Source organism: Carassius gibelio, chromosome B23, assembly GCF_023724105.1.
Source record: "Carassius gibelio isolate Cgi1373 ecotype wild population from Czech Republic chromosome B23, carGib1.2-hapl.c, whole genome shotgun sequence".
In the NCBI taxonomy this organism is placed as follows: Eukaryota; Metazoa; Chordata; class Actinopteri; order Cypriniformes; family Cyprinidae; genus Carassius; species Carassius gibelio.
The window spans coordinates 24,457,340-24,481,918 of NC_068418.1; the positions used below are offsets into that span (position 1 = coordinate 24,457,340).

The following is a 24,579-nucleotide window of genomic DNA, read 5'->3' on the forward strand; positions in this document are numbered from 1 at the left end:
CCAAATAACCTTTCCTCCAGTCAAAAAGTCTATCTCCTGTTGTCCTCTCACATCAATATCCACTCACTGATTTGTTTAGGACTTTTTTTTTTGACTTTTTGGGCTTGATCTGTGCATATTTCTCTCCCAATTCAGACAAGAAGACTAGAGAAAGCAATATTATGGATTATGGACTCACATTTTAGCTGGTTGCTGCTTATTAATGACATTAAAATGTTTTAATGATGGATTTGTTTCGTATAAACATACAGCTTTTGACTTCTCAAGACATTAACTGATGGACTGGAGTGGTGTGGATCACTTCTGGATTATTGTGATGCTTTTATCAGCTGTTTGGACTCTCATTCTGATGGCACCCATTCACTGCAGAGCATCCTTTGGTGAGAAGGTGATGCAATGCTACATTTCTCTAAATCTGGTGAAGGAACAAACTCATCTACATTTGTATGTTTTTTTTTTTTTAGGTTTCCTTAAAACAAATGTTTGTGCCTCTCACTAGGTTCTCATCCATATGGAAGCCCGTTTCCACAAAAAAAAAAAAAAAGGTAATTGCAACTTTTTATCTCATAATTCAGATTTTTTTCTTCTCATAATTGCGTGATACAAACTCACAATTCTGACTTTTTTTTCTCCTCAGAATTGCGTTATGTAAACTTGCAATTGCGAGTTAAAAAGTCTTGGTTGTGAGATATAAACAATTCTAAGACATAAAGTCAGAATTTCTTGCAATTCTGAGAACATATCAGTTTTCCACCTTCAAAATTGGACCTTATCTCGCAGTTCTGACTTTATAACTTGCAAATGCGAATTTATATCTCACATTCTGTGAAAAAGTCAGAACTGTGAGATAAAAAGTCGCATTTACCTTTCCATACATCCACTTCAAACCCTCACAAAACAAGAAGCCAGACGAGCATCAGCAGAGAAGCAGAGACGCTTTCCATCTTGGATCCATGGTTCATTTCACTTTCTATCGCTCTCTCAATGTTAACGTGCACTTGAGTTGGCTCTTCAGGAATGGTGAAAGGCTCTGTCGTCGTTCCTGGATGCGTAGGTAAGACAGTCGGAGCTTCGGTGTCCTCTGACTCGGGCTTGTCAGATGAATTAAAGAGATTCTCAGCCACTGTGTGGAAGAGAGAGAGTTTTGAGAGAAGCGTGTACAATCAAATATATAGTCATAGTTCAGTTTTTCATTTTATCTTATGATCTGGATCTCAACTGATGAAGTCTTCACATTACCACATATGTTGTCCTCACACGATGATAGGTCTTCTGGACACTTTGAGCATGGCGCTCCAGACTCGTATGGCTTTTTTCCATTATAATTTCCTCTGTAATAAAGGAACATTATCATCTGCAAGATGGCTTAAATATAAGGCAAAATATAATATTAGAGATGCTTAAACAGCTAAAAATCCAGATGAAAACTGGCATTATATTTATTATTTTGTAACTTCAATTAATTTTATTTAGGAACCAGGGTTCTCACATTTTAGAAATCCTGGGTATAATGAAGCATTTTAAAAGTGATATTTCTATCCATTTTAAATCATTGCTGAATCCCGAAGAACATCCAGTTCTTGAATCTTCTGAAATAAAATGTAATTATTAAATTTTTTTATATAATTGATTATAATTTGAATATGATTATTTTGATGATTTCATATTTATTTGTATTATTACATGTATTTTTAATAATTATTTTGATTTTAATATAATTATTAAATAATTAACTTCATATTTATTTTTAATGCAATATATTTTTTTATTATTTAAATATATTGTCACTCCCCTAGTTTCTGTAAATAAAAGGTTTGACAGCAAGCAGTTAATCAGAACCGTTCTGCATAATTGGGGACCCTAGAATCAAAAGGTTTGAGACACTGCTTTAGATTTAGATTTGAATTGTAAACCTGTAGATTTCTATTATTAGTATATGAGCCCATATGATGCTAAGTTGCATCTTATAACACAATCAATGCTGTCCAGGTTGTGTTTATTGGGGGAGTGTTTAAGAACACATTCTTGAACCCTGAGTTAATGTTTAGTGTGGGTTAATCAAATGCACTTACGCAGGGAAATAATCACAGACAAGAAGAGTGGCCTTTTTAAATGACAGCCCTTCAAGAGTGTCACAGAAATGAGTAGCACAGCCGATTCTACTGCTGTCTGCCCAGACCATCTGTAAAACAACAGAGAAACACATCGTCACATCTGCACATTCATGCTGTGGACACCAGTCAAACACACCGAACACACGGAGACAGTGTTCACCTGAGTGTAGTGGCCACACATCTTGTGTTCAGGACAGCTATTGTTTTCAAAGTCATAATCCACACGCTCTTTAAACCTGTGTGCACAAAGAAATGAGTTGCAAATCTGCTTATAGATAATATTTCTGCATATCACAGATGTCTCATTTATGTTTTAGTGAATGGATTTGTCATACCAGTTCAGCAATGCTTTGGTAGCATTAAATGGTCCAGTGCCTACGAAGAGATTTTCTCCCATTCTGAGCTCCTCGAGTTGAGGGTTGTGTTTCCAGATGCATTTTGAAGCGTATGCTTCAGCCACCAGCCGCAGTGTCTCGTCCCACACCTCAAACAACACAAACCAGTCTGTTGATATTTTACATTAAGAAGGAGGATTTTTACTCAAAATAATTAAACCATTAAACCAATTTCTTTCTTTCTTTTACATAGATTAGTCATTGAGGACATCTTGCAATGCTTGGTCATATTTCACACACAAAAAGTAAGGTTTTCACTTCCATGACGTAATTTTTTTTTTATAATTTTACTACTAAAGTTTTTATATTGTAGGGTAAAGTATTTTTTTTTTGTACTGTAAAGTATTTTTTTTTTACGGTGGTGAATTTCTTTTAATTTATGAAGGAATGAATTAATAAGTTTTGTTTTCTTAAAAAATGCAAAATAACTTAAAAATATGCATTAAAATATAATGCAAACAAAAAGTAATGTTTTCTGTACCACAATGCAAAAAAAAAAAAATATATATAATAAAAATTGAATAGTTTTGTTTGTTGTACTGCCTTTAATCTGTGCTGGAATAAATAAATAAAACATAAATAAGCAAGCAATTTTTTGTAGTCAACATGCAAGACTTTTTTTTCCCCTTTTGCAATGAAATATGACTCAGACATGTTTGTGCAATCCACTCCACTGTGGTCTAAATGTAAGTAATATGTTTCACAAGAGGACCAGACTCTTCTACTTTAAATCTCTGCACTTAATTTTACTCGCAATACAAACACGAGGCCGTAAAACCTGATGACCATGTGGGGCTTTATTAAAACACGCAACGTTCCTGCGGTTTCATATAACATTCACATTCCCCAGCAGGTCTCACACACATGTTGTGCAACAGTATCATTGCATCCACACACCCACACACACTCCATCCATTCAAAATCAAGTTGCTTCATGATTTCTGTTCGAATAGTCCCTCAGATAAAGGATGGTCTCATTCAGCTTTTGTACTGCTGTGATTCTTGCATTGACATGCGGTACGTTTCACACAGTATCACAGCTTAAAGGGACAGTTCCCCCAAAAATAAAAACTCTATCAGCATTTACTCACCCTCAGGTTGTTCCAAACCTGTATGAATGTCTTTCCTCTCCTAAACACAAAAGAAGATATTTTGAAGAATGTTGAAACTAAATAGTTTCTTCTCTCCATTGACCTATAGTCATTTATTTATATTTTTAATGCAATGGAAGTCAATGGCTACCAGCAACATGTTTGGTTACCAACATTCTTCAAAATATATTTGTGTTCGTCATAAGAAAGAAAGGTTTGCAAAAACTTGAGGTTAAGTGGCTCATGAGACAATTTTCATTTTTGAGTGAACTGTCTAGATAATGAGCGAGAAGTTTTCATTTGGTAAACTATAATCAGGATTACAGGATTACAGGATTACTTTGACTCCCTTGTGTTTCAAATGGGATTGAATGTGCCATGAATATGCATGATGACTCCATTACCATGGATATTAATGTTAGAATTATTGTTTACAGAAGTAATGAGACGGTGAAAGATGTAATTGCAGTGATTGATGACAGATGATGAGATGCTCTGACCTCGTAACTCTCATTAACACAAACACTGAGCTCTAGTCCAAAACCAATGATAAAAACATTAACAGCCCTCATGAGATGAGAGAGCAACAGTCAACAGATTTCACACGTGTGGATGGGAGAGATGTTTTCTAAATAACACATTCAAAAGTTTGAAGTCTGTTTTTATTTTTTTAATAAATGAGTATTTAGGAAGGATGCATTTAATTGATCAAAAGTGAATATATGTAATGTTACAAACTAACGGAAAAAAAATTAATTATTACAGTTTCCACAAAAATATGAGGCAGCACAACTGTTTTCAGTACTGATTATGATCAGAAATGTTTCTTGAGCAGCAAATCAGCATATTATTAATTCTGAGCAATACTGAAGACTGAGTAATAATGCTGAAAATTCAGCTTTGATCACAGAAATCAATTGCATTTTAACATATTAGAAAACAGTTGTTTTGAATTGTAATAATGTGTCCACAGTATTAGTTTTTACTGCATTTTTAATCAAATAAATGCAGCTTCGGTTAGAATAAGAGATAAAAAAAATCTTAAAGGCCCCAAACATTTGAACTGTACAGTATAATAAATCATAGAATTTCTAAATCTAAATGATTTTAAATCAATGCATATTAAAATACTTAACCTAAAAGGTTTGAATGTTGGAGAACATCCAAATTCTGGCAAGCTCCAAGACAGACACATAATCTTTCAGCAAGATTAATTTCGTTTTAAGTTCGACAGAAGAAAGAAAATCTTACCTGCTTGAAGTAACACGGATGCGTTTAAATAATGACAACATTGGCATTTTTGCATTTACTTTTCCTTTAACTAAGACGTCATATTCAGTAGCTCATGTACCAGTCTATCTTACACCAAAAAAACAAAGCTGAATTTGATGTGTTTCTCCAGTCAGGTGCATCTCTTACCACTTTCTGCATGAAGGCGGCGCTGGGCTGAACCGTAGAGCGAATATCATTGTGCAAGTCAATGATAGTTGATTTCTCCTGCTCAGTCAGCTGACCAACAGCTAAACTCAGAATGACCCAGAGCCCGGCGGTCCGGAGGGCCACGTTCCAATGCATGATGATGCTGTCGGCGGTCGGATGAAACCTCCTAGGTCTGTCACTCGCAGTCCTTAACGTCTTCAGTGTCTGTCTCTGGGCTGTAAGTGTGTGGAAGAGGGAGAGAGTTTGTACAGGACACACTCAGCAGTCCCACCCTCTCGACCCGGTATTTAAGCTGCCTATGGTCGTATTACACACATAATTTACTCGTATTACTCGTTTTCCCCTACCTCACCAGAAATCTTCTCATAACTCATTGCTAGCCATCTGACAAGTCAAGCAAGGATCTCTAAATTGGCAAAGATTTCAGATAGGATTGTTTTAGTCACTCGGCGTGTTATAACAGTTGTGCTTGAGGAATGCCTGACTTGATTTGACCCGCCTGTATTGTTTATGCAAATCCTGGTCTCATTTTCTCCTTGCCAGGCTCTGTGTGTCCTGCAGGGATTCACCCTTATATTGCACACTACAGAGGGATCCTCCTTGCCTCCCGTTACACAAATCCAGCTCCGGTTTACTGTAAGTGACGCCAGTGGAATTCCTGACCGCCTTTCTGGCTCAGAGGATTATTAGATTGGAAGGATAAGGTCTGAATTATTGAAAATTAAAACAAATTATTAGCAGCTTTGGTTGCCCTACATCTCAAATCAAAATATGTCAGGCCTTTTCTGAAGAATATGTGAAGGAAAATTATTTAAAATAGAATGAGAGTGGTGTTTTATTTTTCTTGTGCAAATATCATCAGTATTAGTCCTGTGGGGGGCTGCAGCTGAATTCCTACGTGATTTCTGGGGTGTTGCTAAGGTGCCATGGTGTTGTGGGTGGTTGCCAGGTAGTTGCTATGTGGTTGTCACGGTGTTCTGGATGATTGATAGGAGATTGTTACTGTGTTCTGGGTAGTTGCTGGGGTGTTGCTACAGTAAGTTGTTGCTAGGGTGTTGGTTGCTTGGGAGCTGTTAATGTGTCCTGGTAGGTTGCTGGGGTGCTGATAAGATGTTGTAGGTGATTGCTAGGGACTTGCATTGTGGTTTTTAGGGGGAAGTAGATGATTGCTAGGGGGCAGTTAATGTGTTCTGGGTTGTTGTTGGGGTTTTGATACAGTAGGATGTTGCTAGGTTTTTGTAGGTGGTTGTTATGGAGTTGCTGTGTGGTTACTAGGATGTACTGGATGATTGCTTACTGTTGCTGGGGTGTTGCTTGGGTGGTTGATAGGGAGTTCTGGATGTTGCTAGGTGGCTGTTACTGTGTTCTGGGTGGTTGCTGGGGTGCTGATGCTGATTTCTAAGTCACAACACCTTGCTACTGGGGTTCCTCAAGGCTCAGTACTTGGACCACTTCTCTTCTCCATCTACATGACGTCATTAGGATGTGTCATTCAGAAGCATGGCTTTTCTTATCACTGCTACGCTGATGACACCCAACTCTACTACTCATTCCAATCAGATGACCCATTTCAGCCTGTTTGAGTGACATTTCTAGCTGGATGAATGACCATCACCTTCAGCTCAACCTTACTAAGACAGAACTCCTGGTGATTCTAGCTAACTCATCGTTTCATCACAACTTCTCTATACAGCTGGGTTCTTCAACCATAACTCCTTCCAGGACAGCCAGAAACCTAGGAGTTGTGATGGATCATCAGATAAGCTTCACTGACCACATTGCTACAACGACCCGGTCCTGCAGGTTTGCCTTATACAACATTAGGAAGATTAGACCCTTCCTATCAGAACAAGCCACCCAACTTCTTGTGCAAGCTCTAGTTTGGCTAATAAATTCCTCCATGCACATCAAAAAAGTCATGCGGCATAACCTGACTAACCAGCGGACCAGTCTTGTTGCACAGCATCTGAAATGTTTTGCTCATTCTGAAATGCCTGAGTAAAGTCTGTTGTAATTATTATTGGCTCCCAGAACTGTTTTACTCGACTGTGTTCCCGAACAGCAGGTATCCAGCTCCGAAAGCATTCATTGTTTCATCTGCTCACTTTGTGGCACAAGTCATTTATTATATATGAAGTTTGTTGTGTTCAGTGGCTTCTCTCACTTTTCGTAGTGATATCTAGTGCCAGTTTATCAGAAAGTGATGATTTTGTGCCTCTCTGACTCGTCGGATTAACACAGGGCTTAGTTTCATATGTTTTATTCTTGCACACAAGTTAAATTTCCTAACTTTGGATGGAAACGCGTCTAATGACACATACAGGTCCTTCTAAAAAAAATAGCATATTGTGATAAAGTTCATTATTTTCCATAATGTAATGATAAAAATTAAACTTTCATATATTTTAGATTCATTGCACACCAACTGAAATATTTCAGGTCTTTTATTGTTTTAATACTGATGATTTTGGCAATTAGCAGATTAAAAAATATTATTAGAAAATAATGAACTTTATCACAATATGCACATTTTTTGAGAAGGACCTGTAGATGTGCATCTTTTATTGTTCTTTGAGTGACTGACATCTACATGTCAGGGAACTCATTTTCACATACCTGTCAGTCTCTTGTATGATTATATAACATGTCTTGTTTGAATGAGCTGACAGATTGTGTCTAAACTAAACAAAATCCTTCTTTTATCTGTTTCAGTGGTAATTCACTTGTATGATGCTCTCCAGTGATCCATTCACGTGAGTTATATTCTAAAGTTTGTATTACTGGTTTTGAAGTGGTGTTGAACTGGTTTATTTCTCTCTGCTGTAGGGTGTTGTTCAGGGCGTGGAGACTTTCGCTGATCAGATTGTGATTTCCAGCAGCCAGATGTACAGGCATAGCAACTCCAGACTCCAAACACCATAACACTGCACATGTGTGCGGCTCACAGCCAATGACGTGTTGCAGCAGTTTTCAAAAATTCACCAAAATCCCCTTCAAAATCCGTCATTTAACTCTGACAATAATATTATTGAAAACATATATATATATATATATATATATATATATATATATATATATATATATATATATATATACATATATATATATATATATATATATATATACACAAGCAAACACACGCACTCATAATATGACATATGCAATGATGAGTGATTCATTTAATGGACAGAGATGCTTAGAGATGAGTAACCAAACAGTTAATCTGAGCAAACCTTGTCCAAACCACAGCTGAAACTCTGCTTTGTGTTTCCCAGATGTATATCACTCTTCCATGTGTTTGATCATCCATTCAAGCTTTTCCGGTCTCGAGTGGATCTTGAGAGACCCTGATAACATGTGTGGAATGGATTAATGCATTTAATGTTCAAAGGAGTAGAACCTTTGTTTATCTATTGCTTATTTTTTTAAAAAGTAGTGAATTACTTCTGATTCTAATAATATTATATAGTGATGTTTTTTAAAAATATATAATTACAAAAACAATTATTAATAATTTAAAATAATTAGATAAAATTTGAAATGTAAGTTGAATAGTAATTTGATTAATGAATTTAAATATTATGTTACTTACATTTTATATTATTTTAATATTATTTTATTATGAAATAATAAAAACAGTATTTTCATATACGTGTGTATGCATACAGATAAAATACTCATAAATAATACACATATTAAGAAATATATGCAGTATTTTATTTATATTATACTGATATCATTGGTTTTATTTAAATAAAGATACAAAATGTTTACATATATCAAATTAACTGAACTTTTTTTTTTCTAATCAAATTATGAAAAGCGATTTCATTTTAATTTATAATTTAAGTGTTCTGGTTGAATTGGAATTAATAATAAATTATAGTATAATATATTTTCAATTAAATTCACCTTGTTATAGTCACTCCCACGAGGTTAAATTTGTATTATTTTATTTTAACAATATTTTAAAATCATTAATATTTTAGCCTACTTTTAAAAAGGGGGAACAGTAAGGTAATTATTATTTAAACCAGAATTTTTCTAGTATTTTCTAGTGTTATTTTTAAAAACATAAACAATTTTTCTAGTATTTTTTTTCTCCTTTTCTAGTATTTTTTTTTTTTCAACTAGAAAAGTTCCCTTAATAGAAGAATGACCCCGACATGAATTACATGTGATTTGTTTACAAAACCACGCCAGATGAAGACGTCTTTAAATGAAAGTGATTCTCATGGGTGGAGAGCTTTTTACCCAGCATCCCTCACTCATGAATCATATATTACATAAGTATGTCTTTACACGACTTCACAAATAATGTTAGGTGATGTCATGCACTAATGTACATTTCATGTCCGATGACTTCACAGGTCATTGTCTGCTGTTAAAAATTATTTAACACATTCTAATGTATTAATACTCGAACTGTGTTCCAGGGCTATTGTTGAGATTGTTATTGTGAATCTGGGAGTGTTTGTCATCACCACTGACCCGGTCCGTAGAAACGTCCGAGAGCAGTTCCAGATGTTTTGGGAGGGTCTCTTTGGGATCTTATTCAGCCGGGCCTCCGTGATTTTCAGGAGTGTCCCGTCAAGCCCTGAAGTTCAGTTTTACTTCTCAACAACAGAATGTCCTGATGAAGAATAGAAATGGCCAGATGATCTGATCAAAACAATGTTGGGTTATGTCATAGGCCTGAAATGTTGGGGTTTTCTTTCAGTTTAAAAGCTGGCATGACCTACAGTACAAAGACTGTTTCACACAAAAGACAATGTTTTCAGTTGTATATGTATTCTATTGTAAAATATATTTCTGTTTTATTTGATTTTAAATAGTAAAACAGTATCTATTGTTAAAAATGAGGGTGTGAGTTATTTGAACACTTTGTGCTCGTCAAATGTGCACTGCAAAAAATCTGTGAGAATCTTTGGCAAATTTTCCAGTTAAAATCTCCAACATCTTTTGAAACAAGATGCATTTACTTGGGAAGTAACACTGCAAGACATTAAATCATTCAAGTGTTTTTAGGCAGATTTCTTCTGCAAGTTCACAAGTTATAAAAATGAATTTCATCATATCATCAAATTTCATTAAATAAATCTTCTTTTTATTCATTTAGTTATTCATTACCAGGGAAAAAAGTTAAAAACTCATTGAGAAGTCTTTTTATGTTTATTGTTAACCATTTCATCTGAATAATTTAAGACACTGACTTTTTGTTGTGTACCGTATGCAATGAAAATCAAACTTTGTTATTGTTATAAGTGTCTAAATACATAAAAAGTTGTGTTAGCATCTTGTAAAATGTTCACATGATAATTGTTAATCTAAAGAATTGTGTCAGTTGAGCAATTGTTGTGACAAAATATTTTTGAAACATGATATTAAATATTTCTGATACATACTTGCAGTGTTATTGAGTTTTTCTGCCTACTATGCATCTAATCTAATATTTTAAAACTATGATTTACTGAGATATGATTCTTCATGCTGCTTTAATTTTGTTCTTTCATTTCTTTTCCTCTAGATGTCCCTGTTGGGCTCAAAGCTACAAGGATTTGATGACTTCAATGCAAGATCTTTCCCATCCGTCTCAATGGTAGTTGATTTGGGGACAGTGACTAACTTTGACTAATTAGAAAGCTATTCGATGGAACTGAAACTTACTGATATTTATGTCTGTGTTTGTGCTTTGGTTTTAGCTGAATGACATTAACAAGCTACAGGTGAGTATATTTAGTCCATGTGTTAATGAAACACTAAAAACACCGCTGTAGTTTTAGCAGGCGTTGGGATTAAGACACAGTGGATTGAGAGAAGTTAATTCAGGCTAAACTTGTGTTGGGGTTAATCATGTTAGGACCAGTCTGACTAGAGATGTGCTCAATGAAAACACAGCAAAACACAGGACCACGAATCACTGGACTGGACTTCATTTTCTGATTCCAAACTCAATCCAAACACACCAGCTCTACATTTTTAAGCAAGATTTTAATCGTGGTTTGTGATTAATATTTGTATACCAGAGGATGGTTTATTCAAGTCATGTCAGCACATAGTATTTTCCATATGAGCTTCCAGTTCTTACATGTTTCAATAGTACAAAAGGACATTTAAAGGGAACCACCCTTTATTTGTCTGATATTGTCCTTTGCTGTTTACAGTATCTGTGATGAAAACGAGAGCGAGGTCACCTACCGTAACATCTATCGTTGATCTGCCTCTCACTGATCTCAGCTTATGCACATCATATTTGAGTAGTATTTGTGGATCAATTTGTAAAATGTCGTTCAAAAACTGAGGTGAATATGCTCAGAACAATGAGACAAACCTGTGTCTTAATTGAAAGAAAACAAGTTGACATGAAGATTGAATCCAAGATTTGGTTAAAAAAAAAAAAACAGCATGGTAATTTTTGTAAACTGGTCAATTCTGACTGGGAACATCACAGGCCTAACAAGGCGGGAAATAATCCAGATCAAAACATACACAAATTATAAAAAGAATTTCAGAAAGGCAACTTTTGAGTAAAGTCTGTATCAACTGTGATAACATTAACTAACATTTTTGGGGAAAACAGAAGATCAAAATGACCAGAACACATTGTGAGGGTTAAAAACATGATCAATACAATCAAAGCATTACTAGTGTTGTTTCCCAGCAAAGACAGAACGTTCCCTTATGCTTCCCATTTGGTAATTTTTTTGGGAACCAAACAAGAACGTTCTAGCAACGTTCCCTGTATGTTATTTTTAGGTTTAATTTGATAAGCTTAGGAGAATGTTCTGGGAACGTTCCCTGTAGGTTATATTTTTATAACTTTAAGGGAACGTTCTGCTAACCTTAAGGGAACGTTCTATTTATATTAAGAAACCTTTCCTGGATAACCAATAGGGAACGTTCTGGTAACGTTCTGGGAACCAAAAACTAACGTTCCCAGAACGTAAAATTGTTAGCTTGGTTAATGGTTATTTCCAGAACCTTCACTTCAACAAAGAACCAGCCAAGAGCTATTTCTGGCTGATATAACCTGAATTGTCATTAAACCCAGAGCTCAGGCAGGTTTACATTGATCACATACCATAAACTTTACAACTGTAACCAAGTCAATGAATGACCAAGTGGAATGCCATCGGTAAACAAAAGGCATGAGCTAATTTCTCAGGGCTTTTCTTTTGTTTACTTTTGCTAATAGGTGAAATTGCTAAATATCTGACCTATGTACCAATGCCCTCAAAGAAAAGTAGGCCTACATTTGTTCACCGAAATGAAATGCATCCTATTCTAAAATAACATGATGAAACATGAATCACGAATCTGACGATTGAGGGTGTTAGGTTAGAAGTCATCTGGTCTTTTAACATGATTGTGTAAGAGAAATGTACTAAAGAGGTAGTATAACAACAGCTTGGACAAGTTGAGGCTCGTTCACACCAGGAATGATAATTAATGCACGGTTAATTTCTGTTTATTGCGTGCTGCAGTTTTATCTCCTGCCACTTTAAATGCTTTATGATGCCTGAACATCCCTATTCTCACAGAATTAGAAAGATTAACTCCTGGGTATAGGTTTGATTTTAACATCGGTGCATTTGACCCATTTCATGTCATCTAAAGTCTTTATTTGAAAAACACATGGATGATATAGTTAAACCATTGTATTTGTTGTAACACTGTTATACAAATGGTAAAAACATGCTTACTATGCTATACTTTTAGTATTTAAAACAAGGTTTATTTTTGTAACGTTACATCTGAATAATGATTCACGATATGTAATCTGATTAGAGTGCTTCAAAACAATGTAGTTTAATTCAAAATTTCTCAAATGAATGGCTCTTTTGATCTTTTTATTTTTTATTAAGAATTTGTTGCACGTGAATCGAGTTTGAATTTTAATCAATCTGAGCTGCATCTTAAGCTTAAAGGGATACTCCACCCCCAAAATGTAAATGTTTGAATTAATCACGTATCCCCTTGTCGTTCCAAACCCATTAAAGCTTCGTTTGTCTTCAGAACACAATTTAAGAATTTTTGGATGAAAACTGGGAGGATTGTGACTGTGGTTCAACAGTAACATAATGAAATGCGAGAATACTTTTTGTATGCCAAAAAAAAATATATAAATAGTGACTTTATTCTCCAAAAATAACAGTGCGGAGAGACACATAGGATACAAATTGTTGAATAAAGTCATTATTTTTGTTTTCTTCTTGTACAAAAAGTATTCTCGAATTTCATAAAGTTACTGTTGAACCACTGATGGCAGATGGAGTATTCTGGCGATGATTTTCATACTTTTCGGGTCCTTGACAGTGTAAGTTACTTGGCAGTCCATGGGACAGACACAAGCCTCCCGGTTTTCATCCTAAATATCTTTAATTGGGTTCCGAAGAACCAAAGAACAAAGCTTTGGAACGACATGGGGGTAAGTGATTAATAACAACATTTTCATTTTGGGGTGAAGTAACTACGATATCAAGCACATCGTAGACCCATTGAAACCAATGGAGCTACGATCAATTTAGGCTTATGATGCTTTTGGGAAATGCAGCCCTGCGTGGTTCTAGCATAAATGACAATCAGTTTGTCTGTTCCTGTTGAACATTAAGGTAAGGTAACTGGTTTTCTGCTAACTAGTGAAACACTGTAATATAGTATGATGAGCTGCACCTCAAAATACATGTTGTTCAGATGCTCAGCTAGTGACAGTTCAACAGGAAATACCTGATGAGGTTGTGACAGCATTGTATGTTTAATATTGGGGCATTCTGTACATATGTGACCCTGGACCACAAAACCATTCTTAAGTTTCTGGAGCAAATTTGTAACAACAGCCAAAAATACAGTCAAAATGATAGATTAGACTTTCTTTTGCCAAAAGTCATTAGGATATTAAGTAAAGATCATGTTCCATGAAGATATTTTGTTTATTTCCTACTGTAAATATATTAAAACTTGATTTTTTTTTTTTTTTTTTTGATTAGTAATATGCATTGCTAAGAACTTCATTTGGACAAGTTTAAAGGCCCTCAGATTCCAAATTTTCAAATAGTTGTATATCAGCCAATATTGCAAGATCCTAACAAATAATAGATCAATGAAAAACTTATTTATTCAGCTTTCACATGATGTGTAAATCTCAATTTCGAAATCATGACTGGTTTTGTTGTCCATGGTCACATATTATACGTCTACTGTGCAGTAAGGTACTATTTCATTCTGAACTGCAGTGTTTACGGACTGTGATCTGTTGATTACACGCTCTCTCCGGCGTTCAGCCAATCAGATGCGGCTCTGTGTGTAACGCATGCTCTGATTGGCTGAGAGCGCTGCGCTGGTGAAGAGACTCACAGGCTCTGTGTTTTAGTTTAGAGCTGAGAGTCACGCAGGTGAGCGACTCCAATTCCTGACGGACAGGTAAGACTTTTATCTGCCTTTCGATGGATCTTTCACGCGATTTCCAGGCTGTTGTGGCGACATGCTGTTTCATACGCGTTAATAATCATATAATAAGGTTGAAATCGTAAAGTAAACATATTTTGTATCACAAATAGGTAACAGGTTACCTGTACAGTATATGTCTGTAGTTTTTCATGTGTGCTGTCAAGGCAGTAATTTGTGACAGGTGTTAAATCCCTGTTCACATACCCTTTAAACACTGTTATTTCATGCATTTTGTGTTTAATGTACTTTAAATGATTCACTTGAGTGAGGATTTAACATTTTGGTTTAATATTGTGTTTTAAAATATCATTCATCATTCCTTTTAGGTCATTTACATTTTCTTGAAAACCAGCAGCTTTATTCATGATTCAAAAGTCATTTGCCCAGAATATATATATTCAAATATTGTTTAAAAATAAATTTCTATTGGAACTTCACTTTTGCTGAAAAACCATTGCGTATGGAGCAAAACATTCTTCTAGGATTATCAGAAGTCATTTTTGCAACACGTTTAATTCATTTGATGAAGCCGAAAGCATGCTTTTTTGTGGTTTTATTTAGTGTTTAGTGCCCTTGACACATACACAGCCAAGGGATGGTCATAAATCTTTCTTTGGCGAAGGGTTCATCATATATTGGTGTTGTGTATGACTGATATATAGAGTATATTGAATATTCAAACAGAGAGGTTTGCTGTTTTAATGTGTACTTTGCAGATGGATGTGGACTGTGTGTTTATTCTCAGTAAATGATTTGCCAGGAGCCGCAGATGACTGCTCTTCACGTCACAGGCCAGATATTTCTAGTAACTAGTGTAGTTGTCTGTGACCATGCTTAATTATGGTCAGCATCATTACACTAAAATAAACGAGCACAGAATGCTGCTACAGTTCAATCCTAATAGATTATTCCACAGAGAAGTGTAATATAAAGTTATAAAATATTTTATTTACACCTCGAATATTCTGAATGTGCATGATCATTTTTTAAACATGTTTATTAGTATTTCTTCCAAGTATCATGATCATTGTTTTAAAATAATGATCAGATGTTAAATCAGAAATAGAAAACCTACTTATACTAAGTAATGCAAGTAAAAAAGTTTTTGACCTCATCGTTGACCTTTAATCAATTTCACATTCTCTGGCATATTTTTCAATAAATAAATGTAAAGAAATGCAGAAATTTGGTGGTTCTACTTAAAAGTACATAATGTATAAAACAAAAAAAAATATTCAGTAAAATAATTTTACTTACGTAATTGAAATGAGGGTCATTATAGTTAACAAAACCCATAAAACAATATTTTGCGATTTGAAATAAATGAACTTTACTCCAAATGAAAAAGTTTGTTCCTTTAATTAATCTCATTACTCAAGCTAAAATATCTTAGTACATGGACGTAAAAAAAAAAAAAAGAAAAATGAGAAAAGCAACAAAATTACTAAATCTTTAAGTAAAATAGAAAAATAAAATCTAAATTGAATTAATAATTATTCCTAAATTCAAATTGTAATTATCTAATTATATATTGAAAACCAACAGACAAAATCACATAAAATTAAAAATAGTTTTAATGAATAATAACGTTGTATCATGTATTCTTATGTTAATTTTATGTCATCATTGAACTTCAGTTCAGTCAGTTTCGGATGCTGATGCTGACGTCACATTTACTTGTTTTTTAAGACTATAATTTCTCAAACTTTCAATTAAATGAAACAAGCGCAGATATCTGTTGGCCTCACTTTGACACTGATGTCCTGGTCGTGTTCTGGGTCTATTTTAAGCCTCCACTTCCTCGTGTAAAACGTAAAGACATTCACTTTATGAAAGCAATAGCATGTGTGGGCTCAAGAGCAAGAGCAACGCAGGACCGGATTAATTCATGCTGTTTCAAAGCTTCATTGAGCTCTGTTGCACATCAAACCGATCAGATTTCACCTGTTTGCATTCTAGTCATAGTTAAAGATGAACCATCCTGAAGTCAAAGGGTCAAGTGACTTTGGTAACACAGGAGACATCATCAGGCGCAGTGGCATTCCTGGGCAAACACAGCCGAATCCATCGCCTTCTTCGCTGCGTTGTTTCTCTCACAGAGTCACGGAGAGGTGTGTGTTTGTGATTACCTGACCTCAGCGAGGCACAGCGCCTGAAATATGCTGAATGACTTGGAAACTTTGGCGCTAACAATCTCCAGACGTTGCTGTCGTCTGTGTTTTTCAGACTCGCTCGATTTGTTCATTTTGTTTTTGCATGTGGGCTCTGAGTTTTTGGGCGTTCACATATTTTCTCATTTAAAAGTTGGGGGTCAGAAAGATTCTCCTTTTTTAAAGAAAGCACTTTTATTCAGCATGGACACATTCAGTTGATCAAAAATGGGCATTTATGATGATTTATTTATGTTTATTATGATTTCTGTTTCGGCAGCATAACTTTTCTCAGCATTAATAATGATCAGAAATGTTTCTTGAGCAGCAAATCAACATATCAGAATGATTGCTGAAGGATTTTTTTTTTCGTCAAGATCTTTCCAATGCATTCTGGGATTGCCTTCTCCACAAAATAAATACACAGTTCTGCTTCAGAATTTGTCCAAGGCATCTAAGAAGGCAGTATAATCTTCTGTGGTGTGATGATTTCACCCATAGATCATTTCACCTTCAGCAGTTTCATTCTGAAGTCATCCGCTCTTCGTTAGTGATATTAGTAATCTGGGCACATTGTGTTCTCTGGGCGTAGGCTTTGAGCTCTTTCATTTGCTGTGCTTTTATTTTGATTTGCTCATCTCCACAGGTGTGTCAGACAGGCCTCTGTTCTTTCACTTGACTGAAGGGTGGATGCAGGTATTAACTGAACGTCTAGCCATCTGTGCTTAGACATTCATTGAAGAACGAATCAATTTGCAGGTTGTGCAAACCAACATTTTGCGTGCAAACAGTGCAGGGGTCTGTCCTGATGGGGACGAACAATGACCCGAATGCAGTTAATCAGAGATGGTTAACAGAGCAAAGAAATAGCTGTGTGTATTTTGCGATAAATTAATCAGTTATTCAGTTTACATAGATGCATACCAGGGTTATTATATTTAACTACTGTAAAATGAAAAATTAATATTACAACTTTTATAATTGATTTAATATAAAAATATAAATATTTTATTCTTGTCAGTAAACAAAATAAAATACAATTATTTTATTATTTTATTTCAGCTAGGCAACATTTCTTATTGTAATTTAGTTTAATTCGATATATAAACAACTAAAACTGAAATAAAAAAAATTATATGGACATATTAAAAACAATAAATAAATATTATAATAATAATAAAACTCAGATATACTTAACATTTATTTAATACTTTATTAAAACAAATAAACAAAAAATATATATTACATAAAATGCTTAATAATTAATTAAAAAAATAATTTGACCCAATATTTGTCCTATGTATTATGCATTTTATGTTAAGTAATAAATGTTAATTATTTTTATTATTATTTATTTTATTTTTTATTTTTTGGTTAAAGTTGAATGATTGGAAGTATTTGTATTTGGTATACAAATAACTAAAACAGAATTAACAATGGACATATTAATAAATAAATAAATAAATACTGTAATAAGGTAAACTAATAAATAAACTGGGATATACTTCAAATTAATTCAGTAAATTAATATTGTAATAATGTAAACTAATAAAAATTACACAACAAAATAACTAAATATTTAACACGAAAAATAAAACAAATTCAAAATATTAATTAAAACTATAAAAGCATCTCGATACTGATACAAACATAGGTTCATCCCCAAAAACCGTGAACAAAACTATGCCAAATGTTCCCATCTCTGAGCCAGACTGCTGTGAGAGTCCGTCTGTGCTGGACTCATATCTCAGACACATCTCCACAGTGTGGCGTCAACAGTGTGACTTCCGTCATTTGTACCAAGATGATTGTGATAGAGACACTTGCTGACAGAGAAACAAATGATGTTATCAGCGCCTCGTGGGTTTTAAAATAGAAGAGGCACGTAATTGTATTGGTCTGGGGATCCCTGCTGGTTTATTATCATTATTATTTATTGTTGTTGTTGTTATTATTATTTGCTTAACCACTTTAAAATGGCTTTTCGGTTGCTTTTAGTCAGAACACCTAAAGAAAACGAGACACATACAGTAAGATAATATAACTTCGCTTACCTGTCCGATCAGCAGACATCCATTCATTCGTAAAAGTCTGTATTAATAGACAGCTGCCTGCTGTGCTATTTAATGTAGCCTATATCCAGCTTAGACGTGTTCCCCCTTTATTTTTATATTAACTGTTTGAATGGCAGCTCGGCAATCAAATGCTCAATATCGCTACTCAACATAACTAACAGGGCTGTAATAATTAACAGCGCGGCGCGAGACGTTAAAACTAAAAGCACGTAATTTACATCTCTACGATGATTGGTTGATATACCAGAAGCGAGGTTTAGTCTCCTCAGCGCTGAAAGTGAACACTTTTACTGTCTATGGATGAAAGTGAACCTCTAGAAGCTTGTGTTCTGCAAGTGTACGTTTCTGTATGATGCATCCCAAAGAGGCACAAAGTCACTTACATAGACTTTTAAATGAGCTGCTAAATACTTAGCCATCTTCAAAAATCGGCTAAAAACACATCTCTTCCATCGTTATTTAACCCTCTAACTCTAGCAATCTCTACTCTAATTATGTTCTTTAAAAAAAGGACCTTTTTAGACTTCAATCTATTAATTTACTAATTGCTTGTTTTTATTAAAAAAAAATACAATAAAAAAAACGCTAGCTTTTCTATTCTTTTTCTATTCTATCTATTCCTGTTCTTTTTTATTTATTATACAATAAACAAAAGCAAAAAAGTCCTTTAACACTAGCTTGCTCTTTTCATTTTCTATTCTGTCTGTTTTCTTTTTATTCATTATATAATAAAAAATAACCTTGCTACATGTGCTGCGTTAAGCTGACTAAGACGTGTTATAGCACTTGAATATCATTGCTCTTTTGCTGATTTTGATTGCTTTCATTGTCTTTTTTGATAGATCCTCTATTTTCCATTATTATAAGCTCTTTAAAGACCTGCACCAGCAGCTGAACTCCTCTAATGCGCAATGCCAAAAAGTGACACCTGGCCCGGGGGCGTCTCCATTGACTCTGTGTCTGTGATGGACAGTGCAGGAAGCTGTGATAGTGTGCTCAGCAGCAACTCTGGATTTGTGAGTATGACGCCATTCATTCATTTCCCAGAACATTAAAGGAACAGTGCACCTAAAACAAACACTGATTCACAATCATGTAATTCTACACCTGCTATTGCGGTCATTTTTTCCACGGAACATGAGGAAATCTTTAAGAAGATCTTTTCCATGCAAATCCAGTTCATAGTCATCCGGTCTGTTAAGCTACAAAAACACTAGAAAAGGTATCATTAAAATTCTCACTTTTGGGTGAACCACGTTTGATTTTTCAAACATGAGGAACTGTCTGTTCTCTTTGTGGGGTTGAAAAGTTGCTTTTTAATCAGTACTGCTTAAAAGAGGAACAAGGAAACATGGTGTGATTTTATCTTATATAAAAATACATCGTAAATGACACTTTCAATCAATCAACTTACATTTTTTTCTTAAATTAAATAATTACAAATAATTACATAACATAAAAATACATCATATATTACCAATTCTGGGTTAAAGTATTTTTTTATTAATTATTTTATATAATATTTTTGTTGGAATGTTTTCTTTTTTATTATTATTGATCAAATTTATTTGGTAAATTTATAAGTATTTCAAAGTTTTTTAAAGCACAGTGCATTCAAATATTCTAATAAATTTGTATAATAAACATTTACAAACATCAATGATAAAATGACTCTCGATTTTTTAAAAAAAAGAATCTTCTGCTCACCAAGGCTGCATTTATTTAATTAAAAAAAATTGTGAAATATTACTTTTCTATATAAATATATTGTAAAATGTAATTTATTTTACGTTTATTTTTGTAATTTTATTACATTATTAATCATGCAGTTAGTTACAAATTACATGTAATCAAACCGACGGTGAACACTATCAGTGTCACATGATCTTTCACAAATCTCTAGATGCATTGCTGATTATCAGTGCTGAAAACAGTTGTGCTGCTCCATATTTTTGGGTAAACTTTGATAAATTGTAATTTTAATGACTCTTTAAATTAATAGAAAGTTTAAAACAGCAGCACTTATTTGAAGTTGCAGCATTTTATGAGATTATAAATGTACATAATAGTCATTTTTTATTATTATTAATGCAATTCAACATTCTTTGCTGAATAAAAGTATCAAATTATAAAAAAAAATGAAAAAAACACATTTTCTTTGTTTGATAGAGCGATGACAGTTACCTTTCTGCTGAGGAGAGAGCCTGTCTCATGTTCCTGGAGGAGACCATTGAGTCTCTGGAGGTAGAAGATGACAGCGGTTTGTCTGACGACGAGTCTGATTGCCCAATTAATGGCCTGAAAGAAAACACTTCTCAGCGAACATCCATGCACAAGAAAAGATCTGAGGGTAAGCACTAACAGAATAGACGAAAGTACCCTTAAAAATGGTCTGTTTGAGTAATGGCTCATAAATGTTCTCCTTCAGAGCTATCAGCCCATGAGGATCCAAACAAAGTGACTGGAAAAGACCGTAAACCTTCTCAGAAGTACCTTGTGCCACCTCCATCACTCCTTGCCAGTAGGAATGCCAAGATAGTCAACAAACCAATGGAAACATCGCCAAAGGAAACACCTGTGGCTTTTATTGATGTACCTGATGGGTTTAGATCAAGCCCTGACCTTCACCAACCAAGACGGACCGTTCCAGAAGAAGCTACTTCAAAAGTAGCATCTTCCAAAAAAAGCACTGGACAGTCAGTTGATGTGGTGGACTTGCCACCCTCATTCACACCCGAACCTCCAGTTCAAACAAGTTTACAAAGTGACTCGAAAGCCAAAGATGGTGCACCTAAGAGTTTGGAGGTCAAGTCTCAGTCGAAGCAGGAGAAGGTTTCCTCAGAGGTGCCGCTTGAATTCATTCCTCCACCCTCAGACTTCATGGATGAACCAGTGGAGAAAATAAGCCTTGCTTATTCGCAACCGCCTCCTGTTTACAACAAGCCACCGGAAAGGGTTCCCGAACTCCCCAAAATGGAGTCTGGTGGATCCATCAAGCCAACAAAGGTGACCAAATCAGATCCAGAATGCACATCAAGTGGACCGTTATCCCACAATGTGATTGGAAACCCATGCAACAAGGCCTCCTTGAAGAAAGCTCCTCACTTGACACCATTGATGGTTGTGCAACAGTCTGCGACGGACAAACCCCTGATGCCTTTGCCATCTTCAGAACACAGTTCTGCTACGCTGAAAGAGTCCGGCGATCCCAAAAGCCCACCGGCTGTGGCACCCAAACCCAAGAAGCTCCCATCGAATATCGTCTTCAAAAGCCACAAGGACCCGGGAAACACACATTCGTTACTTCCTCAAACCGAACGAACTCAGATGGATCCAAAGAAAATCCGAATGGAGGCGTTGAAAAAATTAGGCCTGCTGAAGAACGAAGAGATAGAAACGGGCCACGGCGTGTCTCCTTCTCATTCACCAACATTCAAAGCTAAAACTCGTCCTCAGTCGTTTTGTAACCCAACAGATCCCATTCGGGAACCATCCAGACTTCCCAAAAGCCCCATACCAGATGACGTGCATCTGGGAGACACACTAAAGTACCAAGATAAGAAAAGCAGGGAAGTTTCACTAAAAAACCAAGCGACAAGATCCTACGAGATCAAAACGGCGTCCCTGGAGCGCACGAGATCTCGAATGGCTGCTAACCCTGTGCCAAAGACGACAAACCCTCAAAGGACCCAAGTTGAGTTGTCTCCAGGTCAGTTACGAAAGAGCAGAGCTCGACCTTTTTCTGCAGGGAGCGCCAAGGACTTTGGCATCGCCCATCAAGTTGAAGACTCAACCAAATCGCTCAAAGCGGCTGCAGCTCATCCAGGAAACGACGGGCAAAAGTTGCATCGCTCCGGAATAAGTGTGATGATCTCTCCACAAGGTACAAATGGAGAGAACCGAAGGGAAGCCTTGAAGAAACTGGGATTACTGAGGGACTAATGGATGGTACTACTGGCCTTTCGATGTATTCTGGGACATTAACATTGAAAGGACAAATGCTGATGATATGGACTTTGACAATGTTTGTGATGCTTTTGGTTTCGGCTTGATCATCGATTTGCATCTTTAGGTACCTGCTTAAGTACCTGACACTTGAGTAACGTTATATATGCACTTATAGTAAGGCTACGTCCACATGAATCCAGATCAACTTGAAAACAGCATTTTCTGCTCTTTTATCATCATAAAAACGAACTTGGGGGTAACACATTAAAAGTAACTCAAGTTACGTAATCTGGTTTAATTAGTCAATAAGAAATTGCTTTAAAAATTTACAAAAAAAAATATCCAAGCTGCTTTTTCAAATAAGCAAAAGTTACTTTGATTTCCTATTTATTCATTGAATGCAATCAGTTGAGTAATGCCATATTTTAATGCATTACATTTAAAAGTAAAAGTAACACTGCTGATATGCTACAAATGAAGTTATCATGCTATTCTTCTGGAACCATCATTTATTAGCAAAATATCCCATCACTCGCTTATTTTATCTTGCTTTACGCTTTCATAGTGTTGCAGTATAGTATATTCTTTTAACTGCATCACATGATTTTATATATATATATATATATATATATATATATATATATATATATATATATATCAGACATTCGAAGATTTACAAAATATATAGCATAAAAGGTTTTAAAATATACTTATGTTAATATATATTTTACCAATATATTTTTGGCAATTTTTTTTCAATGTATTTCAATATAAAATTGTGGTAGATGGGAAATATATTTTCTTGCCCCTAAAATACATTTTGAAAGTTATTTTAGTATATTTAGAGAAAAAAAATGCCATATGGGTAACAGAGCTCTGTTTTCGCTGGACAAATAGGGTTTTTTTCAGTGTGGATTTAAAGCTGTTTTCAAATTGATCCCAATAAAGTAGATGTAGCCTAAGAAAATTTTAATAGATAATATTTTTCCATATCATTAAAATATTTATAGTTTTGATGATCACTTTCACTTTTTGTGTAATGTGAAATGTAAATAGTTGCAGTATTTTCCTCAGAAAAAAAATGAATATGAATATTTTGTTAGCCTTTTATAGATTCTGATTATATGCTGTCTCAAATCTCATCTCATTTCTTTATTGAAAAAAAGTGCCATTTCCACAATTTAAAAAAAAAAAAAATTCTACGATTTCAAAAATAAAAGAATTCTTAATTCATAAAAGTTTGAACGATACGCTGAGGAGTTCAAGCATCTAGATTTTGGAGCAGTTCTGTGATTGATATTAATTGACGTCAGCGGATGGAAAATAGGATCTTATTTTGATAGCGATCCATGTTTTTCTTGTCAACAGAGTCTTGCTGAAGTAACATTCTGAGGATTCCTTTCATAACATCAGCTGCTTCTGTCAGACAAGGAAGGACTCGTCCGACCTGATCCCAAGCTTTTCTTTGTCAGCAACCATTTGAGCCTGAAGTGAGCTGCATGGGCTCAGCGTGTTTTCAGCTCTTGTATCTGAGAATATCATTATATGAACAGGTGCAGGAGTCTGTATGTCGTTCGGCTTATAAAACATCATAACTAGGCTACAATAGCACTGAGAGCGATCAACACAAGTAAAGGTTTCGGATTTAAAACGCCAAGGAACAAATGATAAAAGTTTAGAGTCATCGAACGTGACGTCATGCTCTGGAATGACTGAACGTGCCTTTGAGAGAGAAGCGCGCGTCAGGAATCACGCGCGTCAGTGGATTCTGAATCTCATTAAATAACATGAGAACTGATAAAAACATACCTGAGATGTTTGGGGTTTCAACTAACCCGTGAGACTAGATCTACTTGTGATACTTTCATTACTCATTTATTCACTCACTCACAGTTTTTATCATTTATCACAACTTTTTA

General features: G+C 35.0%; 2 protein-coding genes across 4 annotated transcripts; one reads left to right on the top strand and one right to left on the bottom strand.

Moving 5' to 3' along the window:
• Positions 1–441: 441 nt before the first annotated feature.
• Positions 442–5,311, bottom strand: LOC128011060 (peptidase inhibitor 16). Its single transcript, XM_052593100.1, has 6 exons — positions 5,020–5,311; positions 2,450–2,598; positions 2,275–2,350; positions 2,073–2,182; positions 1,240–1,331; positions 442–1,123 (listed from the first exon to the last, which is right to left on the bottom strand). Exons 1-6 carry the CDS (start codon positions 5,173–5,175, stop codon positions 891–893), a joined length of 816 nt encoding a protein of 271 aa, XP_052449060.1. The 5' UTR covers positions 5,176–5,311; the 3' UTR covers positions 442–890.
• Positions 5,312–14,296: 8,985 nt separating this feature from the next.
• LOC128012162 (specifically androgen-regulated gene protein) lies at positions 14,297–23,797 on the top strand. 3 transcript variants are annotated; one of them, XM_052595220.1, is made up of 5 exons: positions 14,442–14,460; positions 16,447–16,598; positions 19,555–19,728; positions 20,882–21,062; positions 21,141–23,797. In XM_052595220.1, exons 3-5 carry the CDS (start codon positions 19,624–19,626, stop codon positions 22,652–22,654), a joined length of 1,800 nt encoding a protein of 599 aa, XP_052451180.1. In that variant the 5' UTR covers positions 14,442–14,460; positions 16,447–16,598; positions 19,555–19,623; the 3' UTR covers positions 22,655–23,797. The 3 variants fall into 3 exon arrangements, with proteins under 3 accessions (XP_052451178.1, XP_052451180.1, XP_052451179.1); XM_052595218.1 differs by lacking the exon at positions 16,447–16,598 and having other exon boundaries at positions 14,297–14,460; XM_052595219.1 differs by lacking the exon at positions 14,442–14,460 and having other exon boundaries at positions 14,925–16,598.
• The last annotated feature ends 782 nt before the right edge of the window (positions 23,798–24,579 follow it).